Consider the following 19,578-nt stretch of genomic DNA (forward strand, 5'->3'; position numbering starts at 1 on the left):
TTTATACTTTTGGTTATAATCTAATACTACTCCATTTATTTTCTTGCTCAAATTCCAGCTTCGGCCTTGCAGGAGCTCTTTCAGGTTGCCTCCAGGGTCCCTTGGACACACCTCCACTGTTGTGTGTTTATCGAGGACTCCCTTTCTTTCTGGCGCTACAAAGTGTTCTGTTATATTTCCTGCCCCAGCCTTAGAATCAGCTATTTCTCCAAGGAGCCCTGATTCCCCTTTTTGAAGAATGGTCTTAGACAATAAGATCTGGATGTTGCAGGTGCTCATTGCTACAAGGTATTTTTTAATTTTTAAAATTCTAAAATTAAAAAAATTTTTAATGTAAATTAAAAATGCAATGTAATATAAAATTTTTTAACGTAAAATTTAAAACTTAAGCTGTCATAGAGAGTCAACTTTTCCAGGCTGAGTTAACTATGTAAAAATAAATTACATTAAAAATAAAATGTTTTGGGCTTCCCTGGTGGCGCAGTGGTTGAGAGTCTGCCTGCCGATGCAGGGGACACGGGTTCGTGCCCCGGTCTGGGAAGATCCCACATGCCGCGGAGCGGCTGGGCCCGTGAGCCATGGCCGTTGAGCCTGCGCGTCCGGAGCCTGTGCTCCGCAACGGGAGAGGCCACAACAGTGAGAGGCCCATGTAACGCAAAAAAAATAAATAAATAAATAAAATAAATAAAATGTTTTAAAAAATTTTTTAATGTTTTTAAACTACCAACGTTTAAAACAAGATTTCACATTAGAATCTAGACTTCCGATTCTCTTGAAAGACCAGAAGTTCTAGCAATCCTGGACCCATATTCCTGCTCAACACAGTTAGCTAAGGCTGAGACAATTTTTCTTTCCTGCATAAAGCACTGTCCAGGTTGTCACAGTCTGTGCCATTCTCTATTGTATTACAGCCAGCCTACTTGACGCTTTTATGTCCCTTTCTGACCCTTGAAGGCATTTGAATACGTGATTTCTGGTTAAGACCATATTCAAGTAAGTACTTTACAGATATACAGTTTAGTCGATGAATTTAGCTCTACTTTGACCCAGTGATCAGATTTAAAAGCTACATTTCTGGTTTCATCCCTAACCCACTAACGTACCTTCATTGGGTCTTACATGCAAATGCAATGACTCACCAATTTTTCTCAGTCCCTGCCAGAACCCTTCCAGCTCAGATGCAAAGAGTCATCTGCATCCACTTGCATCCCCTTCAGCCTCATGCAGGGTGGGTCTTTGCATTCAGAGTCTGCTCTGAACTTCTTTGGCAAGTTTTCCTTTCTTAGACCCTTTCTGTCTGGAGAAGATCCCCCAACAGTTACACCCCTGCCTCAGATCAATTTCTTCATGTTCCCTTTTGGCTCTGCAGAGCACCCCTCAAGTTGGGATCCAATCATTGTTCTTTCTGGATCCGCGTTTCTCAAAAGGATGGATTACTTTTGCTATCTATTCCCTCTCCCCTGCCTTCCCCAATCATGTATCCCAGAATTATTTGTTTCTCAATCAATCCTGGCTTATTTCAAACTTCAGTAACTCTGGAAAATGACCTATCTGATAGTTTTCTATTTATATGAAAATAGGTGCTTCGATATAAATATAAAATACAATTTGAGGAGGTGTTCTTTTCCAGTATGGGTGAAAAGTTAATAGAAAGATGCATCTGAGATCTGCTAGGTGTGAAAAGTTAAATGGGTATTAATTTTCATTGCAGCCTTATGGCCTTGGACTTGACAAGGTTAAACATGGGCCAATAGCAGTTCCCTGGGGGATCTTTCCATAGCACAGTGGTTTTCAGACTGTGACTCCAAGGCCACTGCCTGGGGACAGGAGAAGAAATCCAAGAGTAAAGGAAGGAAGCTCCACTAAGGGGGAGCCACAGCCAACCAGGCAGGAGGTGATGGTGGCTTGACCTAGGGAAGTGGCCGTGGGGCTGGAGAGAAGTTTATAGATTAGAAACTATTCGGACAAGACTTGGTATTTTGTGTGTGTGTGTGTGTGTGTGTGTGTGTGTGTGTGTGTATTTTGTGTGTGTATTTTTCTGTATTTAAAAAAATTTAACTATAGTTGATTTACAATATTGTGTTAGTTTCAGGTGTACAACTTCAGATTCTTTTCCATTATAGGTTATTAGAAGATATTGAATATAGTTCCCTGTGCTATATTCAATATAAATAAATAAATCCTTGTTGTAAATCCTTGTTGTCTATTATATATATAGTGGTGTGTATCTGTTAATCCCATACTCCTAATTTATCCCTCCCCCACTTTCCCCTTTAGTAACCATAAGTTTATTTCCTATGTCTGAGTCTATTTCTGTTTTGTAAGTAAGTTGATTTGTATTATTTTTTAGATTCCACATATAAGTGATGTCATATGATATTTGTCTTTGTCTGACTTACTTCACTTAGGATGATAATCTCTAGGTCCATCCATGTTGCTGCAAATGGCATTATTTCATTCTTTTTTATGGCTGAGTAATATTCCATTGTGTATATACACATACATATATACATATACACCACACCTCGACAAGACTGGGTTTTCAGTGCCCTGCACATAATGGAAGGAAGATTCTGCTGGTGAATAAAGAAAAGTTTTATTTGTGAAAATACTCACAACAGATCATCCACGACCGGGAGGCTGAGTCATTTTCAAATTCTGACTGGGGCTGATGATCAAAGTGCTGGTGCTTTTGTCTGACTTTCCAGTTCTAATGAGGTTCATTAGCACCATGTTCTCAGCTCACTCTATCTCATTTGGGCCATTTGATTTTCAGCAAACGCGGCAGGTCTGAACTAGCTAGAATTCATCTTTAATGGCTTTTATTGCCAATGCATAGTGAATGAATGCCTTTCTCAGGTCTTCTTGGGTCTCTCTTGATGTATTTCCACCTCCACGCCAGGACAGAACGAGGGAAGGCAGCCAGCCAACCTGGAGATGGGAACACGAATAAGAAGGAGCTTCCAGGGCTTCCCTGGTGGCGCAGTGGTTGAGAGTCCACCTGCTGATGCAGGGGACACGGGTTCGTGCCCTGGTCCGGGAAGATCCCACATGCCATGGAGCGGCTGGGCCCGTGAGCCACGGCCGCTGAGCCTGCACTTCCGGAGCCTGTGCTCCGCAATGGGAGAGGCCACAGCAGTGAGAGGCCCGCGTACCACAAAAAAAAAAAAAAAAAAAGAAGGAGCTTCCAGCAGCAGAGAAGTGGCGCTGGGGACAGGAAGGGGCAGGTGACAGGCAGGCTCCTTTGGCTGGCTGAAACAGCACTTCCTCTGCCTCGCAAATGGCACGTCTGAGGGAATTAACAGTCTGTTTAGAGTGTATCATCACTTGCTATTCTGTTTTCCCTTCTTTTGGTCCGGCCAGTGTGGTAATGGGTCCGAGGGTAACTCGGGGTTGGGGCGAGGGGCAGCTGGGGAAGAGAGTAGTAGCCAGTTTATTTCTAACCATTTGCAGCTGTCAGCTTGTTTGGGGCCTTTTTTTTTTTTTTTTTCAGGCAGAGGAACAAAGTCTTGCTCCACAGGATTGTTTTCCTTGGCATGGTGTACAGACACTTTCTTGAGGAATGCACTGAGATAACACAAAACATCTGCTTAGAAGAATCGGCCCTCCAAAGCTGAATTTTCATCAGCAAGAGTATGAGGCTTCTTTAGATAAATATATATGTATACGTTTTGCAGGAGGCAGGAGAACGTGGATGGAATGGGCAAGAGAATAAACTATTAGGAGAGGATTTTTAAGAAGTAGGTTTATGTTGTTAAGGTTTCTTTTCTTTCTTTTTCTTTCTTCATTGTGATCCAATTGTGTTTTGTTTTGCAAGTATCTTGGAAATGGTATGTTCTCAGCCACGCTGCCGGAGGAGGCCTGTTTTCTTTTCCCACGTGTGTGGGATGTTGCTTTTATTCACGAGCTATTGAGAATGAGTGGTTTTTATGACTTGTAGAGGGATTTTCACATGCACACTCCTGGTACTGGCCCCCAAAGACCCAAAGGACAGCACAGATGCTCTCAGACAGGAGTGACAGTGTGAAGGAGCTCAAGATAGGCATTTCTGGTTGTTGTTACTGACGTGCCATTGGGGTCCCCAAGGGATTAGATTAACCAAGGCACTAGGCTTCATCTCGTGTCACGTGGAAGCTCCTCGGACAGTTCACACGGTGTTTCCGTATATCACCTTGGGTCCAAATCTGCTTTCCAGGAAGAGTTTGTCCTTTAGAGAAAAGGCAGCTCCATCTGTGCCATTTCATTTGCCCTCCCCCACCCTAGACTCTGATGAGGAAGAGTCTCACCTTTTAGAGCAGCAATAACATGAGCGGCCTTTTGCCAAATGCCTCTGAAAGCCTGCTGGCCCTAGGCTCTGTGTTTAATCCTCCCAATCTTACCAACTACCAGGTATAATTATCCTCATTCCTCAGATAAGGAAACCGAGCCTTTTAGAAGTTAGCAAACTCACTCCCGGGCAAGTATCAGGGGAGTTCCACAGCTGCAGCCTGAAACCAGTGATTGACACCAGAGCCAGACACTTAACCAGTGTCCACGAATGACACATGCCTTTGGGGAAGTAAGAGCCAATATGCCCTTTTCCACCTTCATGTTTTAACAGATTTGGCTTCTCCAATTCTGCCAGTTGGATTGGCAAGAGGTGAAACGAGCCGTAAGAATCCCATCCAGTTTCCTGGCAGAGTGGAAAGAGCATAGGCTCTGGAATCAGACAGACTTGAATTCAGACCCCTTTTCATCACAAACTAGCTCTAAACCTCGGGCCAGTCAGTCCCTGCACCTTTCTGAGCTTTGATTTTGGTGTACCTCCGCTCTGGGCTCTAAGCATCCTTCTGGGAGGAGCATGGATGCACTCCCTGCCCTCAGGGAGCGTACAGTCTGGAGGGGGTGGCAGACCTGAGCCAGTACCCACACAGGTCAGTGTGCAATTGCTATCTGGGATCTGTGCTCAGGAGAGTTACAGGAGCAGATGGCACATGCCAGGCAACCTGAGTCTGGGGATGATGGGAGGCCTTCAGCTGAGCTCTACAGAAGGAAGAGGCATTAGCTAGGTGAACGACGGGCTGGAATGTCTGCCAGCTGCTTGTGGAACCTGGGATGTTCTGGGGCCAGTTCTCTGGTGTCCCTGTAGACAGGCTTTGAGGCCCTCCTCTCCAGAGCTCCACAGCCCAGGTTCAACCCAGTGCCGTCAGAGACCAGGTTCTCAGCCCTAAGCATCTGGCTTTCTCTCCAGAAGAAAAAAGAGAAAAACCATGAAAACAAGAATGGGTAGCAGCTAGCTTGGAAATTGCCGCCTGGGTCTTGTTTGACTTTGGGACCTCCATCTCCCACCTGTGGCCCTGTCATAGCATCTCTGCATTCTCTGAGGGACTCTCTCCTTTTGCAGCTTCCCTAACAGGATAAAAGATAAAAACACAAGCCATTTAGACAACTTCTTGTTTTTTTTTTTCCAGAGGTGCCTGAAAAGGAAGGATTGAATGGGGCATTTGGGGGCTAAGTGAAAGGGAGGGGAGGGGAGGGGATGAGGAAGAAAGAAAATGGATTGAAGCTCAGAAATTACTGGAATTTTTATTCAATTCTGTGTGGGAGAAAGAATAGTTACTGAGTCAGAGATGAAAGGCAAATCCCCATGGGGCCCCAGAGAAATTATTATATTCCATGCTCAATTTAGCTCTCACACTCAATGTGGCTTGGAGATCAGAAAGTTTGTGGTTAGACACATTCATAAACTCAGCAGGGCTCTGTCAGATGCTGGTTCCCGGCTGAGTACCAGGTCCTCACCAGCAGCAGAAACAGAGCCGTGAAGCTGCCTGGTCGGGCCTTCAAGAGGGGCTCCAAGCCCCACAGGCTCATTGCACCCTCCTCCTTCACCCCAACTCTCTGGCTGGCCTTCTCCTTGGCCTGATCGCTTAACAAACTCTAGTCTTGCTTTGAGTCTAATTGTTGAGCAAATTCCTGTGGAACATGTGAGAGATTGGTCTGGGATTCTGACCTCAGCCCAGGCATCTTGCCTGGGCTCGTTCTGGAATCTGAGTTCAGCCTGGTCCCGTTTTAGGCTCACTGATCCCATTTGCAGAGACCAAGCCACACGGCCTGCCCCGAGCCATCCAGATCTATCCTTGAACACCTAGATGTCTATCACCTCTTTCTGAAGCTCATCTGAACACGTCTTCTCATTTCGGGCCAGCTTCTTGGAGTCTGAAATTTCCCAGCTTGAATCTGAGAGTCAGGGGCTATGGCTCAGGGTAGGGTAGAGGAAGGGGAGGCTCTGAGATCAACCGTGCTTGCAAATCATGTAGAGACCTTCTGTTCAAAGGTTGTTTTCTATAGGGATTTCCCTGGCGGTCCAGTGGTTAAGACTCCGCGCTTCCATGGAGGGGGCACGGGTTCGATCCCTAGTCTGGCAAGTTCCTCATGCTGCATGGCATGGCCAAAAAAAAAAAAAAAAAAAAAAGCCTCTCTAGCCTATTCCAAAAGTTGTTTTCTATATGATCAATACATATCTGTCTGAGATTATTGTCGGAAGGTTTGTCTGGGTTATTATAAGACTAGTCAAAGTTTAACTCCAAATCCTTCAGATATGCAGTCTATTTCAGTTATGACTTCTGGTTAATATTGTCTGGCATTAACTTTCTAATTGCGTACAGTGACTGAAAATTAACTATCACCCCCCTGAAAAACTATATTGAAAGGTAAAAAAGGGAGGTTTTAATGATAAAAAAAAAGGAGTTTCAGATTCTTTCTTCCCACCCACTAGGCTAGATGAAAACGTTCTCCATCTCAGAGCTCTCCTCCATAGAAGAGCATTGTGTCGCCTTGCATGCCAGGACCATATCAAGACTCTGGCAAAAAGCTATCATTTCTGCTGTAGGCTTTTTTCCTCCCCCAAATAGGCGATGATGGATTCACATCTTGACTAAATAAGATCACTGCTGTCTTATGATTCAACTTTGAATGATGAGTGTTCCTTACCTAGCCCTGTGCCAGGTGCTTTTAAAGATGGAATCAAAGTATAAAGCAGCCCCTTTGTTCAGGGAACTTACAGTAATACAAGACATAAATATGAGAAATTTGTAAAAAATAATGCAAAGTCAAATATCATCCAGGGCTTAATTGAGTACCTACCACTCAAAATTCTTTGCAAGTTCTGGATTGATGGATTAATAGCAAGACTGCCCTCCTGAAAATAAATATGCAGGAGGAATTTAATCCCAAAGTATGTTACAAAGAACATTTGGTCCATGAGATACTGAAACTAACAGTGCACCAGAGTGCTTCGTATCTGCAAAGTATTAGCAAAGCCTTTTACGTGTGTGTAGTTAATCCTCACAACAACCCCCTGAGCTACAGATAACATAAATATCCCTGTTTCTTTCCAGTTGAGGAAACTGCAGCTTAGAGATACGAAGCCGTTTGCATATGGTTACCTTGTTAATAGGTAGTAGAACCAGAAATGAAACCTGGGAAGTCTGATTACAGACTCTTTTAAACCAATAGCTATTACAGGAAAAAGGGGGTTCCAGAGTTAAATAGGACTTTTGGCTACAGGAATTCTCAGATCCTTTACTATTTTTAGGTATATTGCAAACATTTATAAAAGCAGCATTTTGACTAGTATACTTGACCTCGTGATCCTCTTTTTTAGCCAAGGATCTCCCAGAATTAGTCACTTTTAACACAGACCTTGGGAAGTACGAAAGTGGAGGGTCCCCAGTGCCTTATGTATTCAAAGAAGCAGAAGGGACAAAAGGATGGGGTTGGATATAGTCCTGAGCTGGGTCATTGGTGCCCCTTGGAACACATAGGCTGCCCTCTGCCCAGAGCCTTCCTTGCACGTTCTCCTCAGGTTCAGGCTGCCATGCTAACAAGTCCAGTGTCCATTTGAGATGGTTCATTAGCCTTTCGTTCTTCCTACTGTTAGCCTGTATTTATCGAAAACAAACAAACATTTTTTTGAGCTTCCTCTGCAAGCCAGGTACTGAGCTCAGTGGAGGTCAGAAAATGGTCATCTTAACAGTGAGTTTCGCTGTGCCATGGAGTGTAACTGCAGGACGCCAAAGAAAGGGCCCGAGTTGTCGGAGTCAAATCTCTACATCCTTTTATCTGTGGGGACAGGCAAACACTTCAGCTGAACTAAGCCACAGTTACATTAAAAAAAAAAATTGCTGAAATAATAGTATCACAGCTCAGGATTTCACTGGGAATAAATGACATCACACATACACATAGCAGGCCTCTCTCAGGGTTCATTTTTCTGTGGCTATTTAATGGAGATTAGATACTTCTTACCGGCACCATGAAGACAAGAAACCCTCAGATAAATTAATTGTCATGAACTGGTCCCTCTGGAGCCTGTCAGGAAAAGGAGAAGATCAGCACTGAGTCTTACCCTGTCTTGCTGCCGTGAGGCCAGTTACACAGGATGAGAGTTCCAGGGTCCACCAAAGTGGTGGACATCCAGAGGGGTGAGATCTTCCACTTCCCACCTTCTGACGGTTTATTTAAAGTCTTCACACACACACACAAATCTGAACATTGGAAGGCAGAAGAGAAAGGGAGAAAAGGGCTAAGATAGTATACAAACTGTAGAATTGGACCCTGAACCATCAATAATATTGAGTGAATTTCCCAAATGCCACAGAGCTTTCTTATTCTTAACCCCACACTCTGTGAGCTGGGATTTTATCTCTGGCTTAGCAGGGAACCCACCAGGGTTCTTAGGCTCCCTACGAATCCAGCCTAGGACTTCTCAGCTTCCCATGTTGGCCTGGGGGTGACTATGGTGCATGCTGAGCATGTCCTTACTTGAACCATTTGCAATGTTTGCTTTTGAAGAATGAATTACATGTAAGGAAGGGGATGGTGGAAGAGTCAGGGCCAACTTAGCAGCCAGAGCCAAGAGATTTGAGGCTGGGGTCCTACCTACCCAAGGAGTTCAAGTGGGAAATAACAAAAGTACGACTTAATCTCAAAGTTCCCACCATGTGCCAGACTCATTACAGATACTATTATAAGAACCCTAGAAAGTAAATGTTTTTCTCCATTTTGTAATGAAGTAGAGTGATGAAGTCACTTGCCTATACAGCTAGTAAGTTACAGGGCTAGGATTTTAATCTAGGTCTTCCAGACTCTAAATCAGCTCTTCTCTATACTGTGAAGATCATTCCCAGCCATAGCCCAAATGCGAGAGGCAAGAGCAAACCAAGTTCAAGGCCAAAGGCAAGGCCAGAGACCAGGTGTGGAATGGAGGGCAGAGCCAAGAGCTCAAAGCTGATCAGATGTAGGGACTTGAGGGGTGTGGGGGGATGCAGATTGGGGACACTCTAGAGGGACCCAACAAGTGCCATGAACATCCTTGGTGTGTCCAAGATTTTGCCTTACCTTCAGTCAGTGTGTGGGGTGTGGGCACCAGCTTTAAAGGTCAAGCAGACGAACTGGCACAGCTGAAACCCCCCATCCCTGTGTCCCCAGCAGCTGGTGACGTGAAAGGTGAACGCCCCTGGGGGGATTCAGGCCACCCAGGAAGGAAGGGCTTGGGAGCTGGAAGTGTGTGCAGAGTCCCAGAGCAACATCTCCAGATTTCAGAGTAGTGGGTACTCATGGGCTTTGGAGTTAGACAATCCTGGGTCCAAACCCCTCCGCTATTTGCCAGCTGCATGACCCGGGTAAGCTACTTAATTTTCTGAGTCTGTTTCCTCATTTATGAGATGGAAACAATAATAGTACCTAGACTTGTTACGTGCTCAGTAAATGTTGGCTTTTACTCTTAGTCCCAGGTCCATCGTCTAAGGCACCGGCAGAGAAAACACATCTCTCCTTGGGGCCTCAGAGTATTAGCTGACCTCTTAGTAACTCGGATCTGTGGCTCCCAAGGGTTTGGACTTTTTTCACCCTCCTCTCCTCACCCCTCTCCTTTTTAAAAATTATATTTCTGTGCCACCAAAGACTAATCTTTAGATGCCTCGTTGCATTTAGCAATTAAGCTGTGCTTTTATCCTTGGCAAAGAGAGTCACACTCCAAACATAACCAGATCTGTTAAATTTTAGAATCAGGCTGACTTGGTCCAAATCCCAGCCCTGCCACTGTTTACCTAAGTGGCCTGGAGCAAGTTAATCTGTGCTTGGTGTTAATTCATCTGTGATACAGGACTAGTAAAACCTACATCACGGACAGGTTGCGAAAGTAACACATGTCAACCTCTGCTGTTGTGTCCGTGTGGTTCCAGGACTCCCGTTCTGATGGGAACATAATCAACACTTGAATATGGATAATGGGGGATTCCATCACCTCTGGATCTCAGGCTTCTTTGAAGCCTCTAGACCTTCTCCCAGCCTGGCAGCAGAGGTTTTCACTGGACCCCCCTTCAGCAGAGATAACCACCTAGCCGCTCTGGGGGGGAGCTGCCCTCCACCTTGGGCCAGCTTTACATCACCCCACCCTCAAACCCCAGCATCTGTTGCCCAGACAGTCAGCTGCCAAGCTGTGCCCAAGTCTCTCCCTTGGGTTCATTTGATATGTTGCCACTTTGTTTTGGAAGAAAAGCCAATATCATTGCCGGACCCTGGGGAGGCAGATTCCTGCCTCTGCCAGCTGCCAGCTGTGTTCCGTCGCTCATCCTGCTCTCGGTGTCCCAGGTGATCCCGTGACAGTGTCTCTCACCAGACAGCTGCCACTGGGACCCTGTGGAGGCACGGACAGCAAAACTCCAGGCTTGCTGGGGACCAGGGACATGCCCTGAGCGCAGCTCTGCAATTCTGCCAAACGGCTGGTGGTCATGTCTGCCTTTTCCTGATAAGGGTAATTACTTGCCTTATAACAACAGCTAGATGTTCCAGATCTACAAAGCAGAGAGCGGGCCGGAGAGGTGTCATTCCCTTTAGCAAGCGCTTACTCTGTCCTGGGCGCTGTAGGAGGGTTTTAGTCATGCTGACACTCCTGGCCATGCAAAAAAGGCCTTGTTTTGACTCCTCCTTAACTGACAGAAAAACAAAAGTCACAGGGGTGTCACTTCTAATCCTCAGGACAATTGGCAATTTTACCTGCACCCTACATATGGAGAAACTGAAGCTCAGAGAGGTTAAATAACTTGTCTGTGGTCCTATGGCTGGAAGAGGAGCGCAATAGGAATTCAAAGGCTATTTAACTTTGGAATCCATGACGTCACTGCTTAAGAACAGTGTAAATACCAAGAGTTTAAGCAGTGTCTGAGAAGTAGAAAGGAAGTGGGCTTGGGATTCTGCTATTTGTTGCTCTGACCAAGCTGGGAGTAGTGGTCATCAGACAGGAAATCTGGGTGATTCCTCTGCCCCCTCACCCAGTCTGTGTTAGGAAAAACAACCCCCAACTCTTACCTTCCCTCAAGGAGATGAGGTGACAATAAGTATAATGCGAAGTTTCCATGAAGTTTTGTTGCATTTGCCCACCTCCGAAACAGTGTATCTCAGAAAAAGTTTGGATCAGAATTTGCAAACTGGTAGTCTGCAGGCCGAGTTACCCTAGGAAGATGTTTTGTTTTGACCTGCGGTATTTTTTTCTTTTTTAAATGTCAGGTTAATTTCTATCCTTTTAAAAATAGAACTCCAGATAGTTCATATAGAACCCCAGATTTCTGAATCATCTTGCAAAACCAGATCTCGCAGCCCCGGGCTTCTGTGGCCATCTGGCCACCACTGACTGAGTTGTGCAGCGGCTGCTTCCTTTGACGAGAAAGGGCTTTCTAATTTGCTGCAGTCCTCACCGCTCCCTATTACTCTGTGTCAAGGAGTGCCAGTCTCCCTGGATCATCGCCCTCCTTCTACCAGTTTTCTTATATTAGAGATAAGAGGAAAAGGAACTTTCTTGGGCTCTAAAAAGTGGGAAAAGTAAAAAAGCAAGAAGGGAGAGTGCCTGTTTCTATCTAAAAATAAATATTTCTGTGCGTCTATCTGCACCAAAAAAGATATAACCAAAGAAACAAACCTGGCCCTCTTTGTTCATTTTTTTGGTCTTTTCGTGGTTGTTGGTGTTTGAATTTAACACCATTTTAGCCACTTTTTCAGACAATGTCCAATGCAGCTGCCCACACAGAGCCAGGCATCTGCAGGCTGGCCCAGAAGCCCGGGTCCAGGACTGTTCTCCAGCCTCACACGTGTGCTCGGGGCCTGCCAGAGCTTCCCCATCATGGTTTTGTTTCCTTTTTCCCTTTCTCTAGGTGTTCCCTTCCCAAAGAACTTCCTGCAGATCTGCAAGAAGATCCTGTGTCGCCTCTTCCGGGTCTTCGTCCACGTCTACATCCACCACTTCGACCGGGTCATTGTGATGGGCGCGGAGGCCCACGTCAATACCTGCTACAAACACTTCTATTACTTCGTCACTGAGATGAACCTCATAGACCGCAAGGAGCTGGAGCCCTTGGTAAGTGTCACTGTGCGGCACCCTGGTCACCCCAGGGACTCAGCCACTTGTCACAGGACACTGCCTCGCCCATGCAAACTGATGGCCAGCTCCTAACCAGAGGATTGCAGAATTGGACAGGAGTTAGAGGTCAGCTAAAGGGCAGGAGATGCCAAGATGTGCGCGGCCATCAAACAGAGGTCTTACATTTCTCCCTGGGATTGTCATGGTTTGGGTCAGAGGAAGTAGCTTTAATTCTCAGCTCCAAAACCAGTCACCTATTCACTTAACCCCTTAAATGGGCATCTTTGAGTTCTATGTCATCTCTTACACTGTTTTCCAAAGAAGGTAAGAAACGTTTCTTCAGTCAGTGACTAAATATTCAGCACCTACTGGGTGGCACCTGCTAGATACACAAAGTCAAGTTAAACTAGTTTTGAGTAGCTTTTACTCCAGAGATATAGAGAGAGGTGAGCCCAAGATGAGAATACAGTATCATGGGGACTTTGCTTTTCATACTGAATCTCCTGCAGTGCAGTTTTAATGGAATATATGAGAATCCAGAGCACTTGGTTAAAAAAAACTTTACTATTATTGTTTAAGTGAGTGGGGAGTCCTTTCATTTTCTTTTTTTTTTTTCTTTTTTTTTTTTTTTTTTTTTTTGTGGTACGTGGGCCTCTCACTGTTGTGGCCTCTCCCGTTGCGGAGCACAGGCTCCGGAAGCGCAGGCTCAGCGGCCATGGCTCACGGGCCTAGCCGCTCCGCAGCATGTGGGATCCTCCCAGACTGGGGCACGAACCCGCGTCCCCTGCATCGGCAGGCGGACTCTCAACCACTGCGCCACCAGGGAAGCCCCTTTCATTTTCTTTATAGACTATCTTTACAGTAGGACTCAAACTGTGCTTTGGAAGTCAAGGGCCCCTAAAAACCCTACATCTTTTGTGACATATAACATACTATGGTACCCTCATCACAGCTATCCCTAGCAACTCTATCTAGTACCGTCTTATCCAGTATAATCAGTGCTTTATCGTAAAATCATGCTTTTTTCCTGAAACAGTTATACGTGACAGTTTTGCTAAATATAACTGACAGAGCAACTAAATTTCATCCAACTCCATTTGAACAATGGCCTGAGCACAGGGGCCAGACTGGTCTTTTGCTAGCCTGTCTTCCTTTCTCTTGAGGTACATGTTTTTAAAATACAGGTTTTTTAAATTATTTCTGTATGGTGAGGCCAACAGATCCAGAGATGACTGCCAAAGCAGCTCTACTCAATCAAAACTAATTAAAACAAAAAAGAAAAAGACATGACTGCCATTGAAAAGATAGTTTGTTTTACTCACAGATCCCAAGAGAAGGGGGTATACCACGGTGTGAGGACAACGTGGGGAAGGACGCAGACTGGTCAGGGACAACACGGGCAGGAGCCTTTCTTGTGGTTTCCCTGGGAAGGAATGGGCGAGGCAGGGTAAGAAGGCTAAACATGGACTAATTTAAGTAATTTCAGCAGATTCTGGGGCAGGGGAGCTGCCCCTAGCTGGTCACCTGGTGCTATGGTGATTAGGCCAAAGGGGTTTTAACCCTAAGAGGTCACAGTGGAGGTGGTTGGGAAAGTGGGCTCTGGATTGGTTGGTTTGTGTTGATTGGTGAGTAAACAGCTCAAGGATGAGTTGTCTACAATCTCTAGAAATTGGTTAGCCCTAGAAGGGGCAATCCCTCCCTTTTCATCAAGGCCCCAGATATTCAAGAATCAAAACACAAAAACCAAAAGACATGTTTAATACAGTAGAGTACCTGTATCTGGCAAAGAAGATGTTGGGGAATTTTATATATCACCTTTAGAGTTTCTCAACTTGAAATCTATAACGACGCTTTGAGAATACATGGCAAAAAACCCATTTTTCTGTGTGTCACTCAAGAGTTGTGGAACAAAGCAAGACTCGCTGGGTACAAGTGAGATATATCATTGGCTAAAGCATTTATTTTCTTCGTTTTCTTTCACAACCACTTTCTAGAAAGCTCTTGGCAAGAACTAAGTTGTCTCTGGATTCAGTTGGACGAGTAGTGTGGAAAGAAACTAAAACATAATCATGGTGAGGTTTTGCTCATTTGTCTTGTATAAAGGCTGTTGTGGGTAAACAGAAAAGGTTGTGCAAACAGCAAAAGGGAGTTAAAGGCCTGAAAGGAGCTGATAAAGCTAATTTCAGAAAATGTTAAGGACAGAGTGGATAGGGGCAGGTGAATGAAGAGGGTGGAGCAAGCACTCTGATCTCCAGGAGAAGAGTCTCCTTCTGGGGAGTTTGGTTCAGTTGTTTTCAGTTGACATGTTCAGGTGGAGGGGAAACACCTTCCCTAAAGGTCCACTGGAAGGAAGAGGCTCTCCTCAGCACTCAAGTTTGGGTTTCTCTGAGTTAAAGGAGCAGAAACATCTGATGGAGAGAGCTGAATGTTAATTTCTTCTCTACGTACGGAAGCATGAAGGCCATTGTAGGACAAAGCCGAGTGTAAGTTAACAAGTAGATAAAGCCTTCCTTTGCCATCAGAGCACTCTCAGTTACAGCAGACCCTTGAACAACATGGGTTTGAACTGCACAGGTCCACTTATACGCTATATACTGCATTACTGCACCATCCACGTTTGGTTGAATCTGTTTATGCAGACCCATAGATACGGAGGAAACTCAGTCATGGAGGGCCCAACTATAAATTATACTCAGATTGTCAATGGCATGGAGGGTCAGGGCCCCTTACCCCCACGTTGTTCAAGGGTCAACTGTATTTTCTACAACTGAAGAAGGGCCCCAGGGATTCTAACACCTGGCAGTGCCGGGAACTGACTTGAAGTCTGAGTCACAGAAAGGGCTGGAACAACTCAGTTATTCTATCAATAGATAAGAGCCTATTTCGGGGGATGGGAAACAAACTATGATTGGACTAACCAGGAATTATTAACAGTAGGTGTGAGCAAGAAGGGATATCATTTTTTTCCCCAGAAGCTTATAGTTCTTTAAATTTTGCTTGAAACAGCCTACCTTTATGTTTTGTTCATTTTAATTACAGGGAGATTAATTTCAATGCTTGTACATATTAATAACAAGTGCTTTTAATGCTTAACTGTCTGAAATTATGTATTCATTTTACACAAATCAAAACCTAGAAAGTAACAGAAAAAGATATTGAGAATGTTTCTGAAGACAGTCATTAGCACAGTTCAATGGCCACTAAGAATATTGCACTTGTGGATTATTATTACTGAAACGAGCACTTTCAATATTGAAAGTGCTGGAATACCTAACTTCCAAGTCTACTATTGCAATGCTGTAGTATTAAAATCAGTCATATTATATGAAATCAATACGTATGTATTTGATTTGCATATATCAAGTACCCTATATATGCAAGGCAAGTTGCTCAGATGTTCTAATTGTATAAGAAAGATAAGCTTTTGAGAATTGACAAATGCAGTCTAAAAAAATATAAAATAATGACTGTCACTCATCTTTGGTCCTTGAAGGATGATGAAGTAGTCAGGCATTTGGCTTCCTGTTCTAGTACCTTCTTTAGAATCTAATGCAGCTAGGGACCAGAAGGGCAGCACTTGTCAGGCCAGTTTCCTTTTGAACATCAGCAGCTCCAGAGTCGCCACACCTCCAGTGGGACATTCTCGATGTCATGCCTCGGGATTCCACAATGTAGGATGCAGAAGCCCCACCTCATGTTTCTCTCTGCCATGTTCCCGCCACGCACAGCCATGCTCCTCAGCTGGCCCTGTTAGTTTTGTCTGATGTTGGCTGAGTGCCCAACACACTGGTTGTGTTGAGGGTACAGCAGCCCACAGGGGTAGGAGATTCAGTCTCAAGACAGTGCTTACCACAAGGCTCAGACTCTCTGGGTTCAAACCCTGGACCCTTCATTCACTAACTCGCAATTTCGAGCACGGTTTTTCAAAGCCTCATTTTACTCATTTGTAGAATAGGTATAATAATAGAATTGTAAAAAACTAAATGGGTTAGTCACAGGATAGGTGCTTAAGAAATGTTGGCTGTTAAATGAGATAACGAATGTACAGTGGCTGTCATATAGTAAGCAGAGGTACCCTATTTCTCCCTTCCCCAGCTCCCATGGCCTTTTGCCATCTTGGAGATCCCCTAGGTAGCCTTGTAGCAGATATAGTTCATTGTATTTGTATTAGTGTCTCCCACAGGATTGTCAACTCTTTGAGGGCTGGTAGTAAACGGGACATATGCTTGTATTGCCTGTGTTGCCAAGCACCTAATAAATGCTTAGTGTGTTTTTGAATCCGGAAGAGTACTTTGAGGATGATCCCCATTCAATGGGATTACACACTAGTCATTCCTCCTTTGGTGCCACCCTCATCTCAGAACATGCCTGCAGACCTCCACTTATCCACAGTTGGAAATAAAGCTTCATGCTATCCGATTAGCAGTAGAGATTAAAAAGCAAAATAAGGCGCAGAGCAGTAAAGGGGTGCATCCTCAGCCTCAGGCCTGACAGAGAAAGCTGGGACCCCAGCTCCGTCAGTTCCCTGATCCAGGTTCCAACTATATCACCTAGGAGGATGTTGAATGCTCTCACACTGTCTGTGTGTCCTGGTGGACCAAGTGTACAGTGACCAAGCCTCCCAGATTTAGCACAGAAGAATCCCATGTCTTGGGAAAACACTGTCCCTGGCAAACGGGGACAGTTGGTCACCCTATCAGGCCTCTGAGGGGGAATACAGCTTGGAATTCAGAAGCTGGGAAGAGGTCACCTCGGCAGCCCAGTGAGGAAGGCCAGCACGTCCATCTGTCCACAGGGTTTGCCTCATGGCTCCCGTTGGGACCTGCTGGTCTGCAGCAGCCTGGGAACCCAGAGAAATACGTGATTTCATTTGGTCTCCAACAGCGAGGGGGAGGCTGGAGCATTGACAGACATAGATGTGACAAATGATCTATTTTTCATGTAAATGCAACAGCTGAAGATGACTTGAACTCGAGCAAGTTCACAGTTGGAGAAAAGGAGCCCAAATGATAATTAGCAAATGGGCCAGGCCCTGATTGAATAAGCAGGCTGCTGTTGGCCCTGGGCAGCCTGGGAGTCAGCTGACAGAGTGGAGCTAATCAGGATTATCATTAGCCAGCACAGAGAGCAGCAGTATTTTGTTAGCCTTTCACTAAAAACAAAAGCAGATTCAGAGGGCTGTTAGTGACACAGAAGCTGGCGAATAAAGAGCAGATGAGGGAGGAGGAGGACGAGAGAGGTTGGCGAGGCGGGGGAGGAAAGACAGGAGAGTCCTTGTTCACCCTAAGGCACCTGCTGGCCCCTGGGTGACCTTGGTCCAGCAGTTTCACCTTCTCTCTCCAGGGATCCATTTCCTTATTTCTAACAATGAAAGTGATTATACCATCACCTAGCTTGTAGAGGTGCTGCCATGAAACCACATGTTAGCACAAGGCTGTTTGGTTACCTTATAGCAGGGCACGTGGGCCATAGGAGCTTTTTAATTAAGTCAGTGTTTCTCATTAGGGGTCCACACACCAGCTGCATCAGAATGTCCTGGAAGTGGTATTTTAAAATGTGCATACCCGGGCCTCACCCTGGATACACCAAGTCAGAATTATTGAGGTTAGTGCCTAGTCCCAAGCACCCTCGGTCTGCATCTCAAACTTCAGTGTGCATATGAATCACTCTGGCATCTCGCCAGACTGCAGATTCTGGTTCGGTACCCCTGATAGCAGCGCAATTCATTTTGCTCCCAGGTGATGTCAATGTTGCTGGTTCCCAGACCACTCGCTCAGGGGCACGACTCTAGATAACAATGACTCTCAAATTTGAAAATTACTATTGTTAGCACATCATCCCTTCTTCTTCTCTAGGATGGGTGTGTGGGGGGGTCAGCTCAGTGAAGTGGGAAAGTAAAGCAAAGAAGAAAAATCTAAGGATCAGCATCGACCAAGAGTATTCCTCTAAATATCAGTCCCGAGTAATCATCAGTGAAAACAGTTTTTCTTTTCCTGATCAAATGGGTTTTCGAAACGCTACATCATCTCCACCCCTGAAGACTCACGATGGACAATCATAGATCAAAGGCCTTGTGAAGTCATCCAGTGAAGAAACTGGTTGGGTTTTCTGTAGCGCCCCCTGCCCCCCATTTAGCTGCGTTTGGCTGCTGAAATCTTTTTTCTTTTGTCATCACTCATCGACATCTTATGGAGATTGTGATCCATGGAACAAAGCAAGGGCAACACTGTTCAGCTCTGTGATGTGTTTCTGGATTTTGAGTTTTCCCTCCGTGCCTCCACCCTGGCCCCAGCCGTACACTCACCACTGCTGCATGGGATGAGGAAGAAAGAAGCCTTGGAGAGGGAGATGGGAAGGAAGTGAGACTCCTCATATGGGAAGGCTTCACAGAAGGAAAAGTAACTCAGCCTCATTCACCTTCACTCCTCAACCCTCCCACTTCCCTGTATGACACCCCATCAGTGAGTTTTTACCATGTGGCTGGCATGCACATATTTTCAAGAAATAAACGATAGCTCCATTTCTTGAGTTCCAGGTGTTCCCTTACATTCTTCACATAAATTGTTTCCTCTGTTCCCCACACTTATTACCTTTACTTCAAACAGGTGTGGTGGGCAGTCTCTCAACCTCCCTCATTATTCTCATTACTGCCATCTTATCACACCCAAGCTTCCCCTCCTCCCCCAGTTTGTAGGCAGTGCCTGCTGGCTAATGATTGAGGTTCATGCATCAAATGATCTTAGGCTTCAGCACCAAAACCACTGCTTCAAACATGGGTACTTTAGGGCCAGATGGAAGAACAGCAGTTTGCAGACCAAAGACTTGGAAAGCCTTGTCTCATAAAGACCCAGCACAGCCCATCTAAGCCCAGGCATACGATGACCTTGCCTTCCCATATGAGGTGGCCAGGTCATGCCCACACTTCCCTTGGAGACGCTTGGGTGAGTGCAGTAGCCAGGATTGGCCAGATCAGGTCAGGATGGTGAAAAGAAGCAGAGCCTGTCACATGAGCCAGAGTTGCTCCCCCAAATAGCCAGCAATGAAGAGCCATTGTGGGGCTTTTGAAAGGATCTTTTCTTTTGAAACACCATCTGTGCAAAGGCCTCTGGGCTGCTTCTTGTCAGGCGGGTTCTTTCACTTTCAGCCAGATGGTTCCAACATGGACACAGGCATTGAAGAAGAAA

The 19,578-nt window shown here is 45.3% G+C and overlaps 1 protein-coding gene across 4 annotated transcripts in view; it reads left to right on the forward strand.

Annotated features, from left to right (window-relative positions):
* Window positions 1-19,578, forward strand: part of MOB3B (MOB kinase activator 3B) — a 233,812-nt gene that overhangs the window by 160,746 nt on the left and 53,488 nt on the right. For 3 of the 4 annotated variants that reach the window (XM_082602941.1, XM_082602942.1, XM_082602944.1), the window contains exon 3: window positions 12,189-12,391. In XM_082602941.1, coding sequence (XP_082459067.1) covers window positions 12,189-12,391 — 203 coding nt within the window. Of the gene's footprint in view, window positions 1-12,188; window positions 12,392-17,899; window positions 17,975-19,578 lie in introns of those variants that run through there. The other variant, XM_082602943.1, reaches the window with a different exon arrangement.

This window comes from Mesoplodon mirus, assembly GCF_964341445.2.
Source record: "Mesoplodon mirus genome assembly, chromosome: 1".
Classification (NCBI taxonomy): Eukaryota; Metazoa; Chordata; class Mammalia; order Artiodactyla; family Ziphiidae; genus Mesoplodon; species Mesoplodon mirus.